Source organism: Bos indicus, chromosome 17, assembly GCF_029378745.1.
Source record: "Bos indicus isolate NIAB-ARS_2022 breed Sahiwal x Tharparkar chromosome 17, NIAB-ARS_B.indTharparkar_mat_pri_1.0, whole genome shotgun sequence".
Classification (NCBI taxonomy): Eukaryota; Metazoa; Chordata; class Mammalia; order Artiodactyla; family Bovidae; genus Bos; species Bos indicus.
Window position 1 is genome coordinate 16,960,733 of NC_091776.1, and position 20,762 is coordinate 16,981,494.

At 41.8% G+C, this 20,762-nt stretch overlaps 1 protein-coding gene across 5 annotated transcripts in view; it reads left to right on the forward strand.

Annotated features, from left to right (window-relative positions):
* Positions 1–20,762, forward strand: part of RNF150 (ring finger protein 150) — a 281,991-nt gene that overhangs the window by 183,211 nt on the left and 78,018 nt on the right. For 3 of the 5 annotated variants that reach the window (XM_070769076.1, XM_070769079.1, XM_070769078.1), the window contains exons 3-4: positions 7,469–7,555; positions 9,743–9,825. In XM_070769076.1, coding sequence (XP_070625177.1) covers positions 7,469–7,555; positions 9,743–9,825 — 170 coding nt within the window. The remainder of the gene's footprint in view (positions 1–7,468; positions 7,556–9,742; positions 9,826–20,762) is intronic. The other 2 variants (XM_070769077.1, XM_019977314.2) reach the window with 1 other exon arrangement.

Genomic DNA, 20,762 nt, shown 5'->3' on the forward strand with positions numbered 1-20,762 from the left:
CTTGGGCAGGGCAGGGTCATGAGACAGAAGGACAGTCCAGTGAAGGGAGAGCGTAGGAATCTTGGGAGTCAGGAACTGGATCTAAATCACAGATACAGGAACAGTGGTCCAGCCCGCCGGGCAGAACAAGGTGAGAGGAAGTGAGGAAATGGTGCGGAGGCACACAAAGCCTTTTCCATCACACTCTGACCTATAAAGTGTGCAAGGATACTCGGGTAAAGGTGGCACGATGGTGTGGGAAGGGGAGATGCAGCCCACCGCCCACTCTCACACATGGAGAACCCCATGAACAGTATGAATGGTTCTATATGATGAAGAAAAATATCTGCTTACTGTTTAGCACATGCCAAGGCTATTTTTAAATGCTAGGCCATGCGTCTCTGTCTCCTCACGAGTCCTCATGATGGCCCTGGGTTGGCACTGTAAGGAAGTAGCACCCTGATGTCACCAGGGTGGGCTTGTACCCGGTGTTGCCCAGATACCTCTCAGATCAGCCCTGAGAGCCCAGGTTCCCACAAAGGCTGCAGATGAGAAACCACACGTATGAGGACTGGAGGCATTGGATATCTGGCCTTTCTACTCATCTATTTGAGAACTGACTGCCTGATATCAGGATCATGGTTTCTATTTTTATTTTATATTGGAATATAGTTGATTAACAACGTTGTGTTGGTTGTAGATATACAGCAACATGGCTCAGTTATCTATTATTTTTCAAGTTCCTTTCCCATTTAGGTTATTATACAATACTGAACAGAGTTTCTGGTGCTATGTGGTAGGTCCTTGTTGGTTATCCTTTTTTTTTTAAAAAACCTTTTTATTTTGCATTGGGGTATAGTGGAAAATTCTGAAAGAGATGGGAATACCAGACCACCTGACCTGCCTCTTGAGAAACCTATGTGCAGGTCAGGAAGCAACAGTTAGAACTGGACATGGACCAACAGACTGGTTCCAAATGGGAAAAGGAATACGTCAAGGCTGTATATTGTCACCCTACTTATTTAACTTCTATGCGAGTACATCATGAGAAACGCTGGGTTGGAAAAGCACGAGCTGGAATCAAGATTGCCGGGAGAAGTATCAATAACCTCAGATATGCAGATGACACCACCCTTATGGCAGAAAGTGAAGAGGAACTGAAAAGCCTCTTGATGAAAGTGAAAGTGGAGAGTGAAAAAGTTGGCTTAAAGCTCAACATTCAGAAAAAGAAGATCATGGCATCTGGTCCCATCACTTCATGGGAAATAGATGGGGAAACAGTGGAAACAGTGTCAGACTTTATTTTTCTGGGCTCCAAAATCACTGCAGATGGCAATTGCAGCCATGAAACTAAAAGACACTTACTCCTTGGAAGGAAAGTTATGACCAAACTACATAGCATATTCAAAAGCAGAGACATTACTTTGCCAACAATGGTCCGTCTAGTCAAGGCTGTGGTTTTTCCTGTGGTCATGTATGGATGTGAGAGTTGGACTGTGAAGAAAGCTGAGTGCCGAAGAATTGATGCTTTTGAACTGTGGTGTTGGAGAAGACTCTTGAGAGTTCCTTGGACTGCAAGGAGATCCAACCAGTCCATTCTGAAGGAGATCAGTCCTGGATGTTCATTGGAAGGACTGATGCTAAGGCTGAAACTCCAATACTTTGGCCCCCTCATGCGAAGAGCTGACTCATTGGAAAAGACCCTGATGCTGGGAGGCATTGAGGGCAGGAGGAGAGGGGGACGACAGAGGATGAGATGGCTGGATGGCATCACCAGCTCGATGGACATGAGTTTGAGTGAACTCTGGGAGTTGGTGATGGACAGTGAGGCCTGGCGTGCTGCGATTCATGGGGTCGAAAAGAGTCGGACACGACTGAGCGACTGAACTGAACTGATAGCTGATTAACAATGTTGTGATAGTTTCAGGTGAACAGAGAAGTGACTCAGCCACATGTATACATGATCCGTTCTCCCCCAAACTCCCCTCCCACCCAGGCTGCCACATGACACTGAGCAGAGTTCCCTGTGCTATACTTATGGCCTTATTGATTATCCATTTTAAATATAGCAACATGTCTATGTCAATCCAAAACTCCCAATCATAGTATTTAGAATTTTAAGGGGACACTAGATGTAATGAATTTGAGAAAAAGAGGTGTTAAGTGATTTTGTTTTCCCCAAGGGCACACAAGCAGGATTTTTATTTCAAGGCAGGGTGGCTTCCAATGACCAAGCTCCCTCCGCAATACAGGTCCTGAGGAGCCCTGAACCACAAGGAGGATCACCCACTCCTCCATCTGTCACAGCAGAAACTTGAGGAACGCCCAACCATGCTACTACGTGAAGATTGGCCCTTTGGGGCTTTGGAAATAAAGATTAGTTGCTAGGCCCTTTGTCATATCTATTTTGAGATTCTCCACCTCAGGGAGCTTCCCAGAGGATGCTAAGGGGTCTTCTTCATTCTACCCACTAATGACCTCTGTGTCCGGGGACCTCTATTTGAACCTTGAGCTGGGGAGCCAGATCTGATACTCTTGATCATGAGCACCAATATGCACCATGGGCCGCCCTCCCCTTCCACCAGGATGTTAAGAAGCCCTGGGTACCTCATTTCCCAGGTGCACCACTTTGGCTGCTATCCAGATTCTTACCCTGCTAATAGAAATCCTGAGTGCTGTGTGCTAAGTTGCTTCAGTCGTGTCCGACTCTTTTGCAACCCCGTGGACTGTAGCCTGCCTCTGTCCATGCGATTCTCCAGGCAAGAATGCTGGAGTGGGTCGCCATGCCCTCCTCCAAGGAATCTTCCCGACCCAGAGATGGAACCCACGTCTCTTACGTCTTCTGCATTGGCAGGCAGGTTCTTTATTGCTAGCGCCACCTGGGAAGCCCCTTATAGAAACCCTCTGGTGGTAAAGCAAAGCCAGTGGGTAGCATTCCTGCCATCTTTGTGGCCAGTGAGCCTGCCTTGGGCCATGTGCCGGGACTTTGTCTCACTGTCTCCGAGGATATCCCACCTCTAACACAAGAACTGGATCTGCATTCTGAGAACCAAGGGACTTCTAGTAGATAGCACCTTCTTCAGATATGGGCAGATCAGATAAAGTGAATCAGGTTCTTTTTTTGTTTTTTTTAATAAGCAGTATTGCCTCTGAGGCCAATCCAAGGAAACCAAACCTGTGTTGTATTGTTTTTTTTGTGTGTGTGTGTGTTGTATTGTTTTACCTGAGATCAGGTAATGGCATTCAGCCAAACTTTCTTGAAAGAGCTCCCTCTCCCTGAGAATGGCTTCTTCTATTATTTGCATATGCATGGTCCATGCCCCTTGGGTTTCTTTTGCACATATTGGTGCTGAAGTTTTGTTGGAACCAAAGAAGTAGTGGAATTTAAAACAAACTTGGACTTCACAAGGAAAGAGAAAGGGGAGGGGATAGAAGTGGGCCAGGTGTCTGCCATCAAAGGAGGGTCTGTAGGTGGTGATGCTTCTGTCTCATAAAGGAACAGGAACCAAAGAACAGGAACCAAAATGGTCTCTGATTGATGTTGGCTGGAGGAAGCTCAGAGCCCTCAGGGGACACAGAGCAACTCGCAGAGTATTCAGTGAGGTCATTAGCCATTGGTTTGCTCTGTTTCCATAATTCAGGTCTCAAGGGATCTTTGCCTCCCAGTTCTGTTCTGTATGGATGACAATGATGAGCTGATAAAGCTGGAAACAGCATAAGTTTACATACCGCAGGTTACTAATAAGGGGAACTAAGGCCTGGACTATTTAAGTGACTTGGCCTAAGTCACACAGTGAGTAACAGAAACAGGAGCAAAAGCTGAGTTTCCTAACTCCCAACCATTGCCATTTCCTCTACAACTCTTCCCAGAAAGTAGAACCCTGGGACTTCCCTGGTCGTCCAATGGTTAAGAATCCTCATGCCAATGCAGGGGACACAATGCGATCCCTGATCCGGGAAGATTGCACATGCCAATGGGCATCTAAGCCCATGCACCGCAACTACTGAAGCCCTCGTGCTCTAGAGTCCCTGCTCTGCAACAAGAGAAGCCACCGCAGAAAGAAGCCCACACACCACAGTGAAGAGCAGCCCCCGCTGGCCACAGCTAGAGAAAGCCCACATGCAGCAATGAAGACCCAGCACAGCCAAAATTAAGTAATTCACTTTAAAAAGTGATGATGATTTTATTCCGTGCCACGTGTGCATTAGCAACTGTAAGCCATCACCTTGTGGGTCACCATGGCCGCCAAAATAGTCTGCATCTTTTATCCATCTTTCTAGACGGATGGAGGGGTGATCTACATCACAGAAATTGATTGGACTGGCTGTGCAATGATCTCTGTCCCATCCAGCAGACCTGGGAGGATCATTATTACGTAGGAGAGCAAGTGAGGAAGTGTCAGAGTCAGCCGTGGCCACGTGAGCTTTCACATGGCTGGGATGATTCTGTTTAGGTCTATGATGCCCTCTCTTCACCTAGAACATGAAAACACCTAGTTATTTTTCTGCTTGGTTATGATGGTGATGATAATAATCAATGACTATAAAATATAGCTGTCGGGGAAGAAAAGGGGGGCAGTTACGGTACAGAATTAGCGTTTCCCTGGTGGCTTAGATGGTAAAGAATGTGCCTGCAATGCAGGACACCTGGATTTGATCCCTAGGTCAGGAAGATCTCCTGGAGAAGGGAATGGCAACCCACTCCAGTATTCTTGCTTGTGGGATTCCATGGACAGAGGATCCTGGAGGGCTACAGTCCATGGAATTGCAAAGTCAGACATGACTGAGTGACTAAGCACACGATCGATTTATTCAACCCAGTGAACTAGGAGGAACATAAGCGCGACTTAATGCTGTGTTTGGCATACTTATTCCTAGTTTTTTCTCACCTTGACTGCATTTCTCTTTATAATCCAGAGAAGGACAAGAGGGGAATGTCTTTATTTTTCTCGATTTCTTAAGTACTTAGGAGCTAGCTAAATTACACATCTTGAGTTGAATTGGAGTCTGTCATTGTTTACCATCCTTGTTGGTATTTATGTCAGACCTTAGTTTTCTAATAAATGGTTCTGTGTTTATTTTCCATAAAGCTGTTTATCTTCATTGTTGTCAAGGAACTAATAACCTTGGTAAATATTTTCTTTTACCTTTTTCAATCAAATGATGAGTACACCTAATTATCAAGATGTCTCAACTCCTGACAGTTTTTAATGAAAGGTGTAATATGATTTGAATCTGGTTGGGCTAGAGAAAATCTGTAGGAGCCCCCTGGAGAAGGGAGAGTAATCCTTACCTGAAACAAAAGGCCCACACAGACCTGAGGTGGTCCCTACGCCATCTATTGGCATCACATCACTGCATTTCTGAGCACCACAAAGGACAGAGTCTGTTTTGTGATGGACTTTGGGTTCCAGTCTCTAGATTCTCTCTTCAGACTATGTGTAAGACTTGTTTTGAGCACAGCCTATAGACTTCCCACTCACTGATACTCAGTGCAGTTAAAAACCCAAAGATTTAAGAGATCAACTGCGGAAGTAACAACTGCCTTATTTGGGCCATTTTATTAAGAATGTTTGTGTCTTTCTCTGATTAGTTTGCATTTTAGAAATCCAAACTAGTTGTTTGAAAATTGTTGAAAATGAGACAATGGTTTTCATCCAGAAGTCAGTATTCCTGATTTTCATGTCACTTGAGAAGAAATGGAAACATGCTTATATTGACAAGGTTTGGCTGCCTGCAAATGGTCATAGCATTTTTTAAAACTGTACAGCACTTTTCCTTTTATTTTGTCAGTCCAGAACTCCTATAGAAAAAAAAACAAAAAAACAAAACCTAGTTCTACCAGGTCCCTTAGTTATCATCTATATCTCAGAAGCTGGTTTTCCATATTTTCCAGCTGTCTAGATCATCTCTTCTTCCCCTTCGAAGTGCAGACTTTATATCCTTCATCAATCTCTGCCGAAATATGATCCTTTTTCTCCTCAAAAGACATATATGTAAGTTTTGCTTACCCGTCCTAACTCTGTGATATTAAACAGTTTACTTAAGTCCCAGTTCATTCTATAAAATAATATTTTTCTCATGGGGTTGTTGTAAGGGAAAGCTGATATTGTATATAAAGTTTTAGCATGGTACTTAGGATATGTTAACTGTTCATCACATGCTCAGTTGCTCAGTTGTGTCTGGCTCTTTGCAACCCCAAAGACTGTAGCCTGCCAGGCTCCTCTGTCCGTGGGATTTCCCAGGCAAGAGTCCTGGAGTGGGTAGCCATTTCCTCCTCCAGGGGATCTTCCTGACCCAGGGATTGAACCCATGTTTCCTGCTTTGCCAGGCAGATTCTGTACCACTGAGTCACCAGGGTAGTATGTGCTAATTTAAAGAAAAGAGAGAAGTTTGAGTGTTATTTCAAAAGGCACAAAGTTAGTGAAAACAAGTAATTATTCTGTTTAAATGTTTGCCCCATTTATCTTAGTCCTTCAAGTATGTTTCACTGCTGCAAACGCACATCTGTCACAAACTAGAAGATAACAATATGTGGAAAATTCGTGAGCATACAAGCAAACTGATTTTTTTCCTTGAAAGATTAAAACATAATTCTCCCTCCATCTTCTCCCTCTCCCACTCTTCCAAATTGCTCTATCGTTGCATTACTGCAGGGGTCATTAGGATAGTAACTTTCTCTATTAAAAAAAAAAAAAGAATACATAATACATTGTTTCTTAACATGAGTGATGGTAGTTACTCAGGTGTTCACTTTATAATTATTAGCTAACTGAGTATGTATGCTTTATGTATCTTCCTATGTGTATACTCACACACACAATGGAGATGAAATTGGCATGTAAGAAAGTGATGGGATAGAATTTGTTGTTGTTCAGTCACTAAGTCGTGTCTGACTCTGTGACCCCATGGACTGCAGCACGCCAGGCTTCCCTGTCTTTCACTATCTCCCGGAGTTTGCTCAGATTCATGTCCGTTGAGTCGATGATGCTAGATAGAATAGTACAAACCAAATATAAGTCTAGGTTGGAGATATATATAGCAAAGCAAACTGCTTAAAATTCCAAATTGAAAGGAATATGAAAGCAATAAACCCTGATTTTGAACAAAAGATGAAAACTATTCCAACTACTCCAGACTGGCTATCTCCATGTCACAAACTGAGTGGCTAGAGTGGGGCAGATTATGGAACTTTTCTTCTTCTCTGCATGGATACAACCTGCACTGGAGTCGCTGTGGGACAGAATCTTCCCATGTCATCTTCCGTTTGCTTAACATCAGGCATGAAGAGCTTCTCTCGATGACTGAACTCTTTAATAGACCACAGTGAGCCAAGCCACTTTGCACAGAGGTCACTGCCCCATCTCCTCCAGCCATCTTCGTTAACATTCCTGCCACTTGTGCATGATTTCAGAGATAGCTGCCATGGTTTACTGAATGCTATCAGACACGAAGTTAAGAATGAGAAGTCTTTATTACTAACAAGCAGCTTTTGGTTTTTCAGCGTCGACTGGGAGATGCAGCAAAGAAAGCAATCAGCAAGCTCCAGGTCAGGACCATTAAGAAGGGCGACAAGGTAACAGCCTCTTTTCTTTTTGTTGTTGCTATTGTTCAGTTGCTAAAGTCACGTCTGACTGTTTGCGACCCAGCGGACTACAGCATGCCAGGCTTCCCTGTCCTTCACTATCTCCCGGAGTTTGCTCAAACTCATGACCACTGAGTTGATGGTGATGCTGTCCAACCAGATCATCCTCTGTCGCCCCCTTTTCCTCCTGCCCTCAATCTTTCCCAGCATCAGGGTCTTTTCCAATGAGTTGGCTCTTTGCATCAGGTGGCCAAAGTATTGGAGCTTCAGTTTCAGCATCAGTTCTTCCAATGAATATTCAGAGTTGGATTTCCTTTGGGACTGATATGTTTGATCTTCTTGCAGTCCAAGGGACTCTCAAGAGTGTTCCCCAACCCTACAGTTCAGAAGCGTCAATTCTTTGGTGCTCAGCCTTCTTTACGGTCCAACTCTCACATCTGTATATGACTGCTGGAAAAACCATAGCTTTGGCTATATGGACCTTTGTTGGCAAAGTCTTTTCTTTTTGATGAGGAGCTATTTAAAGCTTCTGAGTTTCCTAGCAACCAATGTAGATAAGAAGATGAGGAAGGGAAATACATGCTAATAGTTTTCCTATAAGCATCTGTTATTATGCCCACTGTTATTAAATATAATTTAAGGCAGTTTGTAAAATGCATGCAATGGGACCGTAAAGTCATTGGAGAAAAAATATGAGAAATTAAAAAGTAAATTTAGGAAAATTTAGGATAAAACCAGGATGAAATAGTACACAGATTCATTACCTGAAATGAAAAGCAGACATGGGTCCAAAATTTAGGTTGGGGCTTTCTGGCAGCCAGTGCAAAGGAGAAAATATTCAATATTCAAACGAATCTGAGTACCTTATTCCAGTGTCCCACTAGATAAAAATGAAATGCCTGTTCCTGGAATTATGACTTAAGAAAATTTTTCCATGAATCCTTGCACGAAAAGCATTTTTAGGTGCTAAGTGATAAAGTCTGCAGTTAATGCTGATGGCTCAGTGGTAAAGAATCTAACGCAATGCAGGAGACGTGGGCTCAGTCCCTGGGTCAGGAAGATCCACTGGAGAAGGAAATGGCAACTCACTTCAGTATTCTTGCCTGGAGAATTCCATGAACAGAGGAGCCTGGCAGGCTACAGTTGGGGTCACAAAGAGTCAGACATGATTTAGCAACTGCTGTTGCTGCTAAGTCGCTTCAGTCGTGTCCGACTCTAACTAAACAACGATAAAAAAAGTGCAAGAAGCATATTTAGTCCCCCTGAAACCGAGTTTCCAGAACCCCAAAGTTATGACAGCAGAACTCATTCCAGGACAGTCATTCTAGAACTCTCTAGGTGTAGGATGATGACATAAAGCCAAAAGCAGAAGCATGTCCTAAGGAAGGACCACGATGCAAGCTGGTCAGGGCCCACAGACCTCTAAAGACCTCTGTTCTCCCCAGGAGAATTTTTTCCCCCAGGAGAAATTTTAGAGCAGTGGATTGCAGTCCATGAATGTGGGGCTCCTTGAGCCACTGTAAGAGATTCACAGCTCTACTTGTATTTGAGGTGTTGTCTCTAGTGTGAATAATTGATTTGTCTCACTAATTAGGTGCTACTGGTTTTCAGCTATATAAAAATACCTTTGAGCTTAATAGGATAAAATTCATTTTAAAAGCATCACTAAATTTAAAGCACATTTTTTCAGTACTTGTTTTCTCCTCAAACGGAATAATAAAAGAACAAGGACTGTTACATAAGTAACGTATTACAGGGTGTTGAAAGAGATTTAAGTATTTGAAAAGAAAGCTGGAACCACTATTTTAGAGTTGTATGCATTAGATTCCCGAGGAATGATAGATTAAATATCATTTTGATGAGTCCCCATGAATAGCATTTCTCTCATCCTTGAGACTTTGCTATGTCACCTCTGATTATAATAAGTAGCATGATTAGTAACGGTACATTAAAAAACGATTTCCTTGTCAAAGCTCTTGCTGTGGAACCAGGAAACAAAAAATGGAGGTTGGAAGGACTAGAAACTGAACCAGTGCATAATAAATTATGGATTAAGACAGCCAGCTTCGAGAGAGTCAGAAGCCCTGCTCCAGGCAAGCTCTCCTTTGGCTTGTTGCTTGTGTGTTTACAGAAGCTGAAGCTCGCAAAGCAGGCTCATCTGTGCTTTCTGTGTTGCAGGAAATGGAGCCGGATTTTGACAACTGTGCCGTTTGTATTGAGGGGTACAAGCCCAACGATATCGTCCGGATCTTGCCCTGCCGGTGAGTGGCTAGCTGCCTGCTTCTGACGGGGGCCTGTGTGGAGAGTGTCTGCTGGCCTCTCTGGTTCCGACCTGCTTGGCCTAGCCCTGCAAGGTCAGTCTGCCCAAACACTGCTGGGGTTCAGGAAGAAACAACCAGTACTCTTGATTCGTTTCATATAACCTTTCTCCTTGGAAACATTCTGTCTTGTGAAATTAGCACTGTTTTCCCATCCTCTTCATACCAAACTGAGGCTCTGTGACCTAGAACCTCATGATGCACAGTTGGACCATGTAGCTCCAAGTTCAAGTTTTTCTTAACAGCAGACCTGTAATACTCAAAATCATCCCCGCTTTTACAAGTGCTATTTCATTAAAATAATAAACTCGTAAAAATGTCTTCTGGGTGATCATGAAGGGATCAGCAACCAGACTATAGTCAGGAGTGGGTAGGAAGCCAAAGGCAGATTTCCTTTTCCTTTATTTTTTGTTGACAAAAAGAGAATGTGACAGTAACCCCCACAGTTCTAGGATCTAGGGTAGAATGTCAACAGAGGTAGTTGGAAAACTGCCTGGGTGATTCTCATAGAACTCTAGTCCTTCTCTAGATTCTTTTTATATAATTCAAATTAAATAAACTTAAATACTTCGATAAAATATCTTAAAGTTGCTTAAAGCTTCTTTAGTGTTTTTGCATCTATGCAAGTGTCCTAAAAATATAAATTAAATTCTGCCTTAGAGAAATATTCTTCTCTTAGAAATCCTGCCTTTAAAAATTCTCAGAGTATTTAAGTAACTAAAGTAGAAAACAGATACCACCAAGATATAAAACAATTCATTTGGTCATAAAACAATGCAATGCTAAGAACTATTTATTAGAAACACAAAAGAAATCATGCCTTAGAGGAATGAGTTTAATAATCCCAAAATGACAGAGAAGTGACAAAAAGGAACAAGATACTCAAATAGATGCACGCACTCCAAGGGGAGTGAATGGGCTTGAAATGCTCTCACGCAAATTGATCGGTAGGAAAACAGGCCTGTGGAAAGTGCACTCTGGTGGCCCCAGCTGAAGCCTTCAAGCGGGATTCACTTTTCTTAGAGATGCTTGACCGTCTCTAGAACAAATCATAAACTGGGATACATCAATACTTGGCAACGTCCTTCATATGAGGGTACTATAGATAAGTTCTCTCCCTAGACATTATACTTGGTATTTGCTTGGTGATTTCTGAAACGCTGGCCAAGAATGGTGATAAGTGAACTGCAGAGAGCCTCTCCAGATAGTATCGTTCCTCTCTGCGGTATTTTATTAGGAGTTTTATAAAGCCTCCTAGCTATAGGCAAGGAAAGTACTTGCTTTTACTTTCCTTTGGAGATGGCTTAGCGCCCTGTGAGGCTCCTACTAATAAAAAATAGCCAAAGCTAAAATTAAAGGTCAGTGTCATCTTTTCCCTGAATATCGAAAGAACTTTACAAATGTAATTAAGAAAATCTGTTTTAAGGACATCTTTAGGCTTACTTTAGCTCCGTCATTCATATTTTATAAAACAGCTTGTTCACTGAGGGCTCTTTCATGAGTATATTTCATGTGACTGCATATAATTGCTAGAGGCTACATAATATCCAGGTCATAAATGTACCACAGTGTAATTTACCATCCTCCTGTTGTGGACCATTTGGCTGATTTCAGTTTTTAATTATGACAAATTACATTGCTTTAGCAGTATTTAGATGGCTGTAGTATATTTTTCCAGATCTCCTTTTATAGGATTTTTGTGGAAATATTAACCAAGACGAAAATAGCACTTTAATATTTGTCACACACACACAAATCTTTAGGAACTTTCATTTTATTTATGCTAGCTCTTGCTCCAGCACATTCATAGTGGCTCACAGGGTAAAGAATCCGCCTGCAATGCAGGAGACCCGGGTTCAGTCCCTCAGTCGGGAAGATCCCCTGAAGAAGGAAATGGCAGCCCACTCCAGTACTCTTGCCTAGAAAATGCCATGGATGGAGGAGCTTGGTGGGCTACAGTCCACGGGGTCGCAAAGAGTCAGACAGGACTGAGCGACTTCACTTTCTTTCTTTCACGTTCTTGCCCCAGGTCAGTTCAGTTTGGCCTCAGGCTCCTCTTTATTGAGTCATCATTTGTTTCTCCGCTCATTCCTTGATTCTTTCTGCTTCAAGTTCCTCACTGTCCATCTGTCTTTATTCCTTCCTGTGGGCCCTGCTTTAAATAACAAAAAAAAAAACCACGCAGGTTATAGTTAGTGTTTGATCTTAGAGGAGCCACCCAGTCCTACTCTTTGAAGCGCTCCTCCAATTTTTCCATGCGGCTTTTAAAATCAAGATATTTTTATGCCTGTTGCTGGTCTCTGCCAGACAGTTTGCACTAATGGATGTTATCAAACAAATGCACTGGCATTTGCTTTTTGCTAGATAATTTCCTCTGGGGCATTATTAAGCCTTTGCTCCTATGAACCTCGTAGACTCTCTTTCCCATTATTTCCAGGCTGACTCATCCACAGAATTCTTTGCATCTCCTTGGAATGAAAACTGTTTTAAAAATGTTCCAGCATATTGTCTCTCTTCTCTCCCCCTCTTTATCGTGGCCTCCTAATTCCTGACATGCCAGGCGCCTCTTCCCTATGGTTACCATGCACGGAGTCTTGCCAAATCACGCATCACTTGTGCCGTGACTTTTGCAAGATCATCCTCTTGACTGTGTCTCTTTCAAAGGCACTTGCACAATTAGGATGAATTAATAAATGATTCTTCCTCTTTGTAGTCATGGTAATTGTTCAAGTTAAATTGTGCACATCTTCATGGACTACTTCTTCCCCTTTGTTCTTTCTAAGTCGGGTCCTTCTCTAGCGCTTGAAGGCAAGCCTATCCATGGGGTGAGCCTAGACACACACATTTAATGTGAGGGAGGGACCCACAGCCGCACACAGAGCACCTCAGGTCTAACTTTTGAGGTTTGGAGTTGATCCTAATATACCACTAAGATATTTTCCAAGGAACTCCAGTTTTGCTGTAGCATACCTATGCCAAAGCATACAATTCACTGTATTTTTAGGCTGGCTTTTGTGACTCAGGTTTGAACTTGCAGTTATGATTTTTAGCCACAAAAGAGATCTTACTGAAGTTCTGTTGCCTTCTCTTGTCCAGAGAATAAGCTGGGCTTTCTGAGTCTTCCGTGGCTTTTATCCTATGGTGTCTGAACTGTCCTTCAATGGTTATTCATCTCAATCTATTTAACTACCCAATTGCAAATGCAGTGTTTCAGAAAGAGCATGATCTCCTTGGGCAGAGCAAAAGTCCCTGTTTGCCGGTTTTTTAAAGAACAAAGCAGAATTTCCCTTGTGGTCCAGTGGCGAAGACTCCACCCTTCCAGTGCAGGGTTAAAGCCCTGGTGAGGGAACTAGGATCCCACACAAGGCAAGGCAAAAAAAAAAAAGATTAAAAATAAAAAATAAAAACAAAGCAATGTACGCATGCTTTCTCTAAGTTGCCTATACAGTCCTTTCCTATTGCTATTTTACCGCTAAAAGCATTGTCACTAATTTGGGAAGATATTCGTTTCATCTACTGTCTTTCCCTTTGTTTGCAAACTCTGCCCTACAATTCAAGAAAAATTATAAAGCTCCTTGGCAATAAGCAGACCCTTGCCATATTCTTTTTAGTACCTAAATGCTTTATTTGAAACAACAAACATTTCTTTTGTAGCAACTGTTTACCAGGAATAGTGTGAAGTACCAGAAATGAAAAGATAGATGGCATGGTCCCTGCTTGAAAGGGAGTCAGGCTAGTGAGAGAGAGGTGGGGATTTAGCTAACTGGTCACAGCACAGAGGATCATATACACAACAATAATAATAAAACAAATTAAAAATCTGGAGGAACTAGTACCAGGCACAGGAAATTAAGAAAGGCTCTGTAGATTTAAAGGGGCTTCCCTGATGGCTCAGTCAGTAAAGAATCCACCTGCAATGCAGGAGACATGGGTTCAATCCCTGGGTTAGGAAGATCCCCTGGAGGAGGAAACGGCAACCCACTCCAGTATTCTCGCCTGAAGAATCCCATGGACAGAGGAGACTGGTGGGGTCTCCTATATAGTCCATGGGGTCACACAGAGTCAGACACGACTGAGCACAGCACAGCACAGAAACAAATATGTCTTCATATTTTCTAACCATGATTGTTTTGCCCATTACATCCTCATTTTAGAAAATTTGTCAAAGGATAAATATTTAATCATCTGTGTAACTTCCTCATACAGGGATCCACTGCTGACACTTTTATCATTTCCTTTTATTTCCTATGCCTGTTTTGTGCAAGTTTGACATACTGCTGTCAACAGCAATTAATATCCTGCTCTTTCAGTGCTTCCCTTGTGGCTCAGCTGGTAAAGAATCCACCTGCAATGTGGGAGACCTGGGTTTGATCCCTGGGTTGGGAACATCCCCTGGAGAAGGGAAAGGCTACCCACTCCAGCATCCTGGCCTGGAGAATTCCATGGGCTGTATAGTCTGTGGGGCTGCAAAAAATCGGACACGACTGAGCGACTTTCACTTTCACTTTCTCTTTTAATATCCTGCTGTTTTCACTTAGCATTGAAAGAATTTGCTAGAAATAGTACTAAGTTCTCTGTGGCTCATTTTGACCTTCCAACTCCATAGGCAGAAGCTGATCAAAATCTGAGTTGAATAAATCAACCAAACACCCTGAATGTTGGCTCTTACTCCTCAAGAATCAGGGCCACTTTGTGGGCCCATCAGAATTGTCCACTGAGGTAAAACCTGAGTGTGTCCTAACTCCCTTCATCTCATTCCTTAGTAACCCATTGATGAGCTATTCATGTCTCGTCATCCCAGCCCCTGAGAGAGAAAAGCAGTCTAGCCTAGACAGACAATAGAGTTTGTCTGGATAATAATGGCCCGTGGAGGCTGTGTGTCTTGCTGGCTTATTATTGTCACAGTTGGATTACAAATAAAATCCTCTAAAACCCAAGTTAATATCTTAGATAGCTGCGCCTCAAGCATTTAACCAGTTCGTACACAAAATGTACTTACCGATTGCCTTCTGTAGTTACGGTTTGTAGATGGTGCTTCCTGGAGGCTTCTGTAGGAGGCGCTGTTGTCCATACTCCCAGCACTTTTTCTAGGGTCTTTGTATTTTGAAGCCAGGGAACGACGTCGGTGAGCGGCTCTGCAGGTCCATGGCTTGTTGGACTCCTCAGTCTTCACAATAGGATTGTTTTGTCCTGAACAAGCTCACCCGTTAGAGATTTCTGGAAGGGAGTGTGTATGTGTGCATGTGGTAAAATATATGTAGCATACAACTGATCATTTTAGCCATTTTTTAATGAGATTTATTTATTTTTAAATAAATAAAAAGGAGGATAATTGTGGATATAAGTTAAAAGGAGGATATTTGGAGGATAATTGTTTTACAGTGTTATGTTGCTTTCTGCCAAATATCAACATGAATCAGCCATAGGTACACCTATGTCACCTCCCTCTTGAACCTCCCCCACCATTTGAACCATTTTTAAGTTTATATTTCAGTGGATTACAGCACAGCCATCAGCACATTCATCTCCACAAGAACTTCATCTTTCCAAACTGAAAGTCTGTAGCCGTTAAACATTAATAACATTATTAACTCTCCATTCCCCCAGTCTGGAGTTGTGTGTGTGTGTGTGTGTGTGTGTTTTAATTTAGGCTTGATTTTTATTAACAGAAGACAATGTCCATGGACAAATTAGATTTTAACTCAAGAATCTAATTTAAGTTGCTTAGCTAAAAATTGATTTTTATATATTCAATTCAAAAATGGATGGTGAATGATAATTCTGCGTATTTCTGGTATTGTTATTAGTGCTATTTGTTGTGGTTTGGTTGCTCAGTTGTGTCTGACTCTTTGTGACCCCATGGAATGTAGCCCGCCAGGCTTCTTTCTCCATGGGATTCTCCAGGCAAGAATACAGGGGTGGGTTGCTATTTCCTTCTCCAGAGGATCTTCCCAACCCAGGGATTGAATTTGTGTCTCCTGCATTGGCAGGCAAATTCTTTACCACTGAACCACCTGGGAAGCCCCGTTATTACTATTATTACAATACTAATATGATGCTACTCTTATTATTAGAACTGTTACTGTTCCTCTTACTATTACTGACATCGTTACCACCATCCATTCTTCTCTGGCTTTCTGCAATAGCCTTCTCCCTGATCTCCCTACTTCTACTCCTGCCCCTTAATCATTCATTCTGATGTCTGTTTTTTATTATCCAGCTAGATTAACTGGACCTTGGGTACTTTTTTAGTGAGTACAAATTTAAACTCATTAAGTGTATCAGAAGTATGACTTTAAAATTATACTGAAGTATAATTCTGTCTTCTGTTTCTCTCAAAAGGATTTCTGTAACAAAGTAAATTCACAGAAAATTAAGAAGGTACACTATCTCATATTCGCTTTTTACAAGAGAGTGAACTAGTGCAATTGCCACTGATTTTTTCAGGAATTACTGTAAGAAGCAATCTTAGGAATTTTGCCATTGTAGCTGTTGTTAGGATTTTCTACTCTGATTTCATTGTGAGGACTCGCCAGAGCAGTTCACACATATAATACCTACCTTTTTCCTGAATGGGAGAATGTTTTTATGCTGTGGATACAAAATTGTGCTGTTTTTCAGATTTTTTTCCCTGTTTCGTTGATAGAAAGCCAACAGCCAAATCTGTAGTCCATCCCATAGCCAAAAGGGATTTTTTAGCTTCATCCCTGAGTCTGTTTTATGTTTCTATTCTTATTTTTCTTTCTTCTGCTTTTTTTTTTTTTCGGCATCCCTTTGGATATCTGCATCTCTCCAGTCACCTTAAGTCCTTTCTACAATAAACATTTTCCACGTGTTTAAAACTTTCTCAGTGTCATTTTTAATTGATATATAATATCCCCTGTGCCGTAATTTGACTGTTTTTGGACAGTTATGTCATTTCCTCCTCCATACCCACGTACTTCTTTTGCTGTTACAAATAAGGCTGTGATAAATAGCTATGTGTGTGTGGACCTTAGTTACATTTCAGATCATTTCTTTGTTTCTAAGGTTACAAATTCAAATTGCCTGGTTGCTTTCCAGAAAGTGGTACTGAAGGAATGTTCCAGTCAGTCAAAGATAAGAAGACTACTCCAAGTAATATCCTAGAATTGTCAGAATATAATGCACATGTCAGACTTGCCACATGGCTCAGTGGTAAAGAACTCGCCTGCCAATGCAGGAGACATGGGTTCAATCCCTGGGTCGGGAATATCCCCTGGAGTAGGAAATGGAACACACGTTGATATTCTTGCCTCAAAAGTCCATGAACAGAGAAGCCTAGTGGGCTACAGTCCTTGGCGTCACAAAGACCTGGACGTGAATGACTGAGCAACTAAACACATACAGACACACACACACACACATACAACACCCATGTCAGGATAATGGTGGAGAGATAGGCCAGTCCAGATCACTTGGGACCTGAATGCTGAGGAGCCAGGGTTAAAGCCAACTTCTGAGGTACCTGCTGAGGAGTCCAATTTGTGTTTCATAAACAGCACACTGGCAGCATGTGGAGTGAGGCTTAAAGGGATCTGACTGGGGTCAGAGGAACCAGTTAGAAGACTATGGCAAAGTCAAAGCAAGAAGTGCTAGAGGCCTGACTGGAGTGTTGGATTTGGACGTGTAGGGAGAAGGATCTAGTCTAGTCAGAGGAGATTCAGGAGGTAAACCTAGCCTGAGTCAGCCATTTGGAATACTTGAAAATAGCTGCCCCTGTCAGATGGTGACTGATAGATACATCTGTATTTGTTTTCATTTAAAACCTGCTCATATCTTTCCATTTGGATTCTAAACAATAGAAAAAAAATCCAACAGCTAGCTCACTACTACTCAAATACTGTAACAGAAGAAACATTTAAGAACCAAAACAGGTTTAAACAGATTTTGTTTCTCACTCAAAAACAAAACAAAAAACACTTGAGGACCAGCATTGGCTTATCTTTTTAAAATTTCCTTTTGAGTTATTCATCCCGCAACAATCCCGTAACTGGGCCATTTAGGCAAAGTTCCATTTTGGATAGACAGTCGTTAGATTCTGTGTGTAAATGCTGCACTACCCTTTCTCTTTCTCATTTCTTTGCTTTAGAAATGAGCCTAATTTTCTATTGTATCTGTGTAAGAGATCTCTTAAGTAATTCAGAACAAAGAATATATCATACCGTTTCCTTTTTTTCTTTTTCTTTGAAACTTAAGTCTACAGTTTTACAAAGATCAGAACAAGACTAACAGCGTTGGTGTTGAAAGAGATGAAATGGAGATTTAAACACAATAATATACCAGGCTAAAAGGTGCAAATAGAATAAATGGTTATTGTTAAAGTAGAAAACAAATTAATAGAGAAGGAGTAATAAAGCTTACATGCGCAAATCAGGGCAATAGATTCACAATGTGCAAAGGAATTTCTCATGACATTCCAGCCTCTGAGTCAGAGAAATACTGAAAGGGGTAAGCCTGGAGATTTGGAAAAAGAATTTCTGAAGGCTATTGAAAAGTCAAGGCCTAGATTTGGTCTTCTAACGCAGTGAATTCTCGGAAGGTCTGTTACATACCACATGTCTAGAATCGGCAAGAGGCTTATACTTCATTTTTGTCCGTCTACCTAAACAACCAACTGCTTTCCTTTCTCAGTTAATGTGACTGACATATGTATATTTTTAACATGGATTTAATCATTGACTCCTCAGATAGTAAATTCATTAACTCTTGTCCCTAAGGACATGTGGTGTTTTCCTTTACAAGAGAAACAGCTCTGGGAAAGATCTAGTAAAAACGTATATGTCACGGACTCGCCTGGTGGTCCAGTGGCTAAGACTTCAAGCTTTACCACTAAAGGGCCCAGGTTCAGTCCCTGGTAGGGGACAGATCCCACATGCCACACAATAAGACCCGGCACAGCCAAGTAAATAAATAAATAAATTTTTTTAAAAAGATGCATGACAAACAGAAGAGGGATCCACTTGTAAAGCATTCTGAACAAACGTGAATCCTAAGGCTCCCAGAGTGACTTGCCGGCTAAAGGACCACCATCCTTAAGTTCAAATTAGTAAGATTTACAGACCTAACGTAGGTGCAAGTGCCAGGCCTGCCTGAGGAGTGTGTGACTAACAGTGGCTTGCATCTGCTGGGCCTCTCTCTCTCCTTTTTTTACTGTGTCCCAGAGAGTTTCCTTGTTCTTGTTGGATTCTTCCAACCAAACACACCTGGACAGCTCATAGCCTCCCCTGCTTCCCCTGAAATTCTCATGTGGGACTCAGATCTTGGGTTCTTTAATGACAACCTAAGGCAACAGAACAGTTGGGACTCTGATATTCATCTCTGAACTTAGGGCTCTCATTCAGTCTCCCTGCCAGACACAACATGGTCATAACACAGAACGTAATATAAAGAAGAATTATAACTTGATGTAGACATGAGTGGAAACCATAATTACAGAAAACTAACCAAACTGATCACTTGGAACACAGCCTTGTTTAACTCAATGGAACTATGAGCCATGCCATGTAGAACCACCCAAGACAGATGGGTCATGGTGAAGAGTTCTGACAAAACGTGGTCCACTGGAGAAGGGAATGGCAAACCACTTCAGTATTCTTGCCTTGAGAACCCCATGAACAGTATGAAAAGGCAAAAAGATAGGATCCTTAAAGATGAATTCCCCAGATCAGTAGATACCCAATATGCTACTAGAGAAGAGTGGAGAAATAGCTCCAGAAAGAGAAGAAGTGGAGCCAAAGTGAAAACAACACGGAGTTGTGGATGAGACTGCTGATAGAAGTAAAGTCTGATGCCATAAAGAGTAATATTGCATAGCAACCTGGAATGTTAGGCCCATGAATCAAGGTAAATTGCAAGTGGTCAAACAGGAGATGGCAAGAGTGAACATTGACATTTTAGGAATCAGTGAACTAAAATGGACTGGAATGGGCAAATTTAATTCAGAAGACCATTATATCTACTACTGTGGGCAAGAATCCCTTAGAAGAAATAGAGTGGCCCTTATAGTCAACCAGAGTTTGAAATGCAGTACTTGGGTCCAGTCTCAAAAACAACAGAATGATCTCTGTTTGTGTCCAAGGCAAACCATTCAATATCACAGTAATCCAAGTCTGTGCCCCAACCAGTAATGGCAAAGAAGCTGAAGTTGAACAGTTCTATGAAGACGTACAAGACCTTCTAGAACTAAACCCCCCCCCAAAAAAAGATGTCTTTTTCATCAGAGGGGACTGGAATGCAAAAGTAGGAAGTCAAGAAATACCTGTAGAAATAGGCAAATTTGACTTTGGAGTACAAAATGAAGCAGGGCAAAGGCTAACAGAATTTTGCCAACAGAACACACTGGTCATAGCAAACACCCTCTTCCAACAAAACAAGAGAAGACTCTACACATGGACACCACCAGATGGTCAACACCGAAATCAGATTGATTATATTCTTTGCACCCAAAGATGGAGAATTTCTATACAGTCAGCAAAAACGAGACCAGGAGCTGACTGTGGCTCAGATCATGAACTCCTTAACTGAAAACTTCAGACTTAAATCGAAGAAAGTAGGGAAAACCACTAGAACATTCAGGTATGACCTAAATTAAATCCCTTACAATTATACAGTAGAGTAACAAATAGATTCAAGGGATTAGATCTGATAGAGTACCTGAAGAACTATGAATGGAGGTTCATAACATTGTACAGGAAGCAGTGATCAAAGGCATCCCCAAGAAGAAGAAATGCAAAAAAGGGAAAATGGTTGTCAGAGGAGGCCTTGAAAATAGCTGAGAAAAGAAGAGAAGTGAAAGGCAAAGGAGAAAAGGAAAGATATATCTCTCTGAATGCAGAGTACCAAAGAATAGCAAGGAGAGA